The sequence below is a fragment of the Monopterus albus genome, unplaced genomic scaffold, assembly GCF_001952655.1.
Source record: "Monopterus albus unplaced genomic scaffold, M_albus_1.0 scaffold203.1, whole genome shotgun sequence".
Taxonomy (NCBI): domain Eukaryota; kingdom Metazoa; phylum Chordata; class Actinopteri; order Synbranchiformes; family Synbranchidae; genus Monopterus; species Monopterus albus.
The window spans coordinates 859788-866278 of NW_018128083.1; the positions used below are offsets into that span (position 1 = coordinate 859788).

General features: G+C 39.5%; 1 protein-coding gene across 1 annotated transcript in view; it reads left to right on the forward strand.

Annotated features, from left to right (window-relative positions):
- LOC109970595 (endothelin-3) overlaps positions 1–3530 on the forward strand; it is an 18652-nt gene extending 15122 nt beyond the window's left edge. Inside the window, exon 3 of the mRNA XM_020618266.1 lies at positions 2614–3530. Within this exon, the coding sequence (XP_020473922.1) occupies positions 2614–2770 (157 nt within the window). The 3' untranslated portion in view covers positions 2771–3530. The remainder of the gene's footprint in view (positions 1–2613) is intronic.
- The last annotated feature ends 2961 nt before the right edge of the window (positions 3531–6491 follow it).

A 6491-nucleotide genomic window follows, 5' to 3' on the forward strand; every position in this document is an offset into this window, starting at 1 on the left:
AAAAAATGAACTTAAATGATTTTAGCATATGGCAGCAATATAACAAAGAGTGAAAAATTTAAGGGGGTCTGAATACTTTCCGTATCCACTGTAAATCCCATAGAGCCCCTGTGGAGGGATCTCAAACACCAGCTGGGAGAAGGAACCCTTCAAAGCAGAGCCCTGGAGCAGTTGGCAGAAGAAGAGTGGTCCAAAGTTCCAGTAGAAAGGTGGAAGAAACTCACTGATGGTTACAGGAAGCCATTAATTTCTGTTATTTTGGCCAAAGGGTGTGCTACCAAATATTAAGGGTAATATTGAGGGTGTCAATAATTCTGTCCAGTCCATTTTTGGAGTTCTGTGTGGAATGGGTCAGATTAGGCTTTTTTCTGCTTTTTGTGTTGTTCTAGTGCAAACAAAAGAAATAAACATGAGAATAGCAAAGAATTTGTGACTGCAACAATTTTCTGACAGAAATGTGAGGGCGCCAGTATTTTTGGCCATGACTATACAGTAATGCAGTCACAAGAAAAAGTAATAGCACTGTTTGCAATTGTCTGGTTTTCTACATAAATTATTCATGAAATGTGATCTGATCTTCACCACAGTCACAGATATCAACAAGCATAATATTTCTAAGATGGTAAAACACAAACAGTCCTGATCCTACATGTCTTTATTGAACACACCCATTAAATGTGCAAAGTGATGGTGGAAAAAGTCCCGGCAACACTTGGCTTCTGATGTCACTAAATGTCGGGTGTTAGTAAACCTGGAGTCCAATCAATGAAACGAGAATGGAGATGTGGTTTAGAACCACCTTGACTTATAAAGACACTCAAACGGTGTCACTGTGCTATTCACAAGCAGCAGCATCTGATGTGAGCATGCCTCACAAAAAGGAGATCTCAGAAGGCCTACGATCAGGAGTTGTTGATCTGTATGTAGCTGGAAAGGGTTACAGAGTCAACTCAAAGACTTTAAATAGTCATCAGTCCACAGTTAGACATACTGTCTATAAATGGAGATGACTTCATACTGTGGCTACTTTCCGTAGAAGTGGGCGCCCTGCCAAGATCACAGCAAAGGCACAACACAGAATGCTCAGTGAGGTAAAAAAAGAAGCTTAGAGTAACAGCTAAAGGCTTGAAGGATTCATTGGAGGTGGTTAGCATCTCTGTTTATGAGTCTTGACATCTTGACTCTCCACAACACTACTGGGAAAATGTCCTATGGTCAGATGAAATGAAGAGTTGTTTGGGAAGAGCATACAGCACTATGTATGGTGTAAAAAGAGAACATACCGACATGAAAACATCATCCCAGCAGTGAAGTTCGGTGCAGGGAGCATCATGATGTGGGGCTGATTTGCTGCCTCTGGACTTGGACCACTTGACATTGTGGAGGGGGAAATGGATTCAAGATGATGTCAAGGTGGTGGTTGGCAAGCTAAAGCTCAGAACATGTTGGATGATGCAACAGGACAATGACCCTAAACATCGAAGTAAGTCTACTGCAGAATGGTCCAGTCAGAGCTCAGACCTCACCCCAATAGAGATGCTATAGAATAACCTCAGAGACCCGTTCACACCAGATGTCCTAAGAACATGGCTGAGCTGAAGCAGTTTTGTAAAGAAGACTGGTCCAAATTTCCTCCCGAATATTGTGCAGGTCTAATCCACAGCTACAGGAAGCGCCTGCTTGGGGTTATTGCTGCCAAAGGTGGTTCAGCCAGTGATTAAACCACTGTAGGAGCTATTACTTTTTCCATCATCACTTTGTATGTTTAATGGGTGCAAAGACATGAAAGATCAGTACTGTTTGTGTTTTATCAGCTGGGGAATATTGTATTTGTTGATATTTGTGACTTTGATGAAGATCAGATCTCATTTCATGACCCAATTTATGCAGAAAACCAGGACACTGCAAACAGTGGCATTACTTTTTCTTGGAACATATATACAAACAAAAAGAACCTTCCCTGTTCCTGGTTTAATGTCTGTTGTTTAGAATTGTCAACCTAAATATGTAAAAGATAAAACCTGACCTTCATTGACGCATCAAAGTTTACTGGCATCAACTATGATGAATTCTGGGTTTGAATATTTTCATGTTATTTGCCACAGTAATCTTGTGTGAAAGTGAATTATGACTTAATTACTTAAAATCCAGAAATATAATGAATATAAAATAAACAGAATTTCTAGTTTAGTGGATACACCTTTGAAATCTATCAAATTCAGCAACAGTGCTGTAACAAATCAAACTGGTGTTTTTTAATGAGGCTGCAGTTTGTGATGATGTTTTATTAGGCTGCATTATACTAAAAGGTGTTTCCTATGTTGTGTCTCCAAATAGTGGAACACAAAATATTAGAACCACCTCTCAGTATAATGCAGTCCACTGTACCACTGCCACAAAAGCCTTTTTAAAATACAGTATCTTTAAATTCCCTGGCACAGTGTTAAAACATGAGTGCAATAAGACTCTTAGAGGGAGAGCATATATAGTATTATTGCATTAGACTGTACAGCTGTGCCTAGAAAACTGGGAAGCCAGTTTAATATAAAGGGGTTCTGTCTGTGTGGCCACTCAGTGCACTGTATATGTACAGTATGTATGTATGTGTTTCAGGCACACTGCACCATATGGTCTGTCAAGTTATCAGGGTTCCCTGCGTCTGAGGCGCTCCGCTGGGACTGAGCGGAGGAGGAGGGGGCTGGAGACCCATCGCTGTGTGTGTACCCTGCAGGCTGACTCTGGCTGCAGCAGCTTCTGCATGGACAGGTAACTGAGCCACAGGAACAGAACATTTGAAATGATGGTGTGGATGATGTTTTCCTTATCCTCTCACAACTGAGGATGGCTTACATAGCCGGTTTGTGCTGACCATGACGTGTGGCATGCACTTGTCCAAGCCGCATGATGTATAGGTAACTCCAGAAGCTTCTGCCATCTGTCTCCAACACTTCAACCTGTATGATTAAAACATCTCCACAAGAAAGAGAGTTGTTTTTTTTTTGTTGAGGAAAAGGAACTGTAAACAAAAATGAGAAAACTCACTTTACACTATTTCTTCTATTAAGCTGACTCATGCCAATGTCTTGTGTGTATGAAATGTGTTTCTATCTATCCATCAGTTGATCTGGCTGTAGGCTAAAAATGTTGTTTTTGCATATTTCCTGTATTGGGCAGTCAAAGCCTAGTGTGAGGTATGCAGTTCAGTCCAGTCCAGTTGGTCCAGTCTTTTTGTCTGGGCCACCCCTGTCCACAGACCAGGAACTCTGTAACTCAAAAAGAAAATTTGCAAACATTAACAATACAAATGAACCAAATGTGCATGCTTCATTGATTGTGTATGTCTAAACCTAATGTCAAATCAAATGCCTAAAATCTACCTACAACTTAAATCTACACATGTGAACAAAGAACATGACCTAACTAATTCCACTGCTGGTGGCAGCTTAGGTCCTTCCATCGTGACGGCCAGGGCTGAGGCCTTCACAGCTTCACATACTGTACATTTTCAGTACCCGCTTTATACACAGTTAAACCATGAAATTCTTATATGAATAAAAAACTAAGAAGGAAAGTTCTTTGTGGTTATTCCAAACATTGAGGACTGTCATAAGCAAAGTCATATGTTGAGACACCTGCGTACGTGTTAGTCAGTCCAGCCTAACATTAATCAAGCTGAACATACTGTACATGAGCAGCTTCTTCATTATCTTTCATCTTATTATAACATGGTACAGTTTAAGTTGTGCACATGAAGGTATAATAAAAATGAGATTTTCTTCCAGGAACATGATATGATGCTTTAAGACAAAATGCACTTGCACACACTTGGACTGGGAATGAAGCCTCTAATTTTTCTGTACACATATGTGCTCACAAACAATTAGCCAGCACTTAACAGTCAGTGATATATAGTCATGTTTACTATTTGTCTGCCTTAAGTAATAATTTTGTTATATTAATGTGTTATATAGTTAGGTTGTGGTTGTTCTTAAGACAGCTTTGATGCACAATTTCATTACTTGAACAAAAGCTTTCCTAGAGAAGTGAGTTTTGAAGGATACCCAGCCTTAAAGACTTTGGTTTGCAGGTGTGTAACTGGTTTTTAACCATCATCTGTCAGTGCCGTTGTTTTTGGCTGGAGAAACAATTTGTATCATGATGGCAGTGATGGAGACTAAATTGCCCATAGAAGTGAGTGTGATGTGTGTGGTTGTCTGTCTCTGCGTGTCAGCCCTGTGATGCATTGGCGACGTGTCCAGGATGGACCCCGGATCTCGCCCAGTGTCAGCTGGGATTGGCTCCAGTTCCCCCTGTGACCCTCTTCAGAATGAGCAGTATAGATAATGGATGGATGGATGAGTGGAAATAGGTGTAGAGTGTTTCTCACTGTGCACTCAGTCAAAGTTACATACATTACTGTATGATCAAGAGCTTACAAACATTTTAAAATGCACTTGTTAGCGATGTTCACCACACCAAGAACTGGAAATCATTAGTTTTGTCAGACTGTTCACATTGATTTTTGAAGCAGACCTTTATGAAATAAGCTGCGTGTGCATCTGTGCAACACGTGGATTGTCTGTCACAAAAGACACCGAAGTCTATGATCTACTCCTGTCGCTTCTGAGGCTGGCTCCCCTCTGCTGCTGTCAGGAGGTCAGGTACTGTCTCCATCTTGTAATTAGCAAATTAAATGAAAATTAGGGAAATTGTGTACACTGTGAAATGCTAAATGTTAGTGGCACAATATAATGTCCATTTGAGGCATTTGGCAATGTTTCTACTCTGTGGCCATAAATAAAAAAACATGAAACACATAACAAAGAACACATCCAGTGACTCTGTCCTTGAGGTTAAGAAGAAGACGGGTGATTAATTTACTTCTGGAACAAATCAAAACTTAAATACGGACGTGATCAAATTCTGCATCCAGCCCAACATGTGCTGTGACTTTAGATTTCCATGGCGCCACTGCATGACCTCGGTAGCCTACCATAGGGTCTTGTGTCTCACATGTCAGACAGTTTGATGTTTAAAGAGATAATAATGATTCATATTAATGAAAATTTGATGCTATAAAAGGAATAGAACAGGTACAGAATTTAAGCTTATATGATTATTGGAAAAAGTTGTTTAACCAATAAAATTACAAACAAAAATGTGCAATTGGCAAATTTTTGCTTCTTTAGTCGTTTGACTTTTCTTTTTTGTATTGGTGTAGGGAGACTAATGAATAACAGCTGCTTCCCTTGAGACTAAATACATGTCAGAGGAAGGTATGTGATATTTATTCCCACAACCCACCTTTTACATTTCTGCTTGTGCCTATAATACAGGATTTTGGTGACATTCACTTTTATCCAGAGTACGGTGTTTGTGTCCCAATGGATACAGATCTATTTTCCTCCTGTGTGACACACATTTGCTTATATAACAAGGTGAACTTGTGAAAATCCCCACAACAAACTCTGTCACATATCTGATGAGTGGCCATGTGAACTGTCAGTACCTCTTATGGATGCAAAGAAACAGAGACACTGAGCACCATGCCTTAGATGTGACAACATTTCACATTAGAATTATTTCATCTGAACAAGGAGAAGCAGGGACGTTTTACTTTGGGAACAACTCGAAAATAAATCAAACTAAAACATTTCTCACAACCACTTTTCATCCTGGATATTGTCACTTCTGGTTTATATTATTTCAAACATCATTTCTTGACACAGCTGGAATTTTGAACTTATAGTCCAAGATCCAGAATCCAAATGATTTAATATCTATCTAAAGAAATCAACATTCTGAAAAACATATGTGTTTGCTCTTTTTCTCACAACTGCAAGTCTATTCAGACTAGATTTATCTCTTAAAGAATTATGGGATGATTATAACATTGTCTGCACTAGTTGGACACTTCATTATCTGTTTTCCACTTGTGATTTATCCTGTTTTCATCATATTTAAATGCTTGCATAGAACATATGTAGCCTGGATACTGAACGTTACATACTGTAGCAGTGTGAGCAAAGGGCCTGCAGGATGGGGAAGGCAGTAAAACCAAAGGATATGTAGGAGTCAGTCTCATGGATATATTAAGGAGAACTGGATAGCAGATTAGAAGATGGTGCCTGTTCAATGGTTTGAAAGTTGCTCAGTAAGGCATACATCAGGGGTCAGTCCCCAGCAGAGGGTCTCCTCTGCAGTCTCCTCAGTAGTCTATCAGCTGTTTAGTAGAGTGTGCACAGAGGTTTCCTTTTAACAATATAAGAATTGTGCTGGATGTCAATGGCAAACTTTTAAAACTAGCTTAGAAGCAAATTGTGATGTAAGAATGTTAACACTGTTATATTCTTTTTTAGTATAATATGTGTGTGTGTAGAAGTGAATCATTTATTGCTTGCAAACCAATGATGTAAGATGATGTCATGGGGTAGGACTGGATAAGTCTGACTTCTTCCTACTCCATTCAAGCATGTACTAGGTATAAGCAA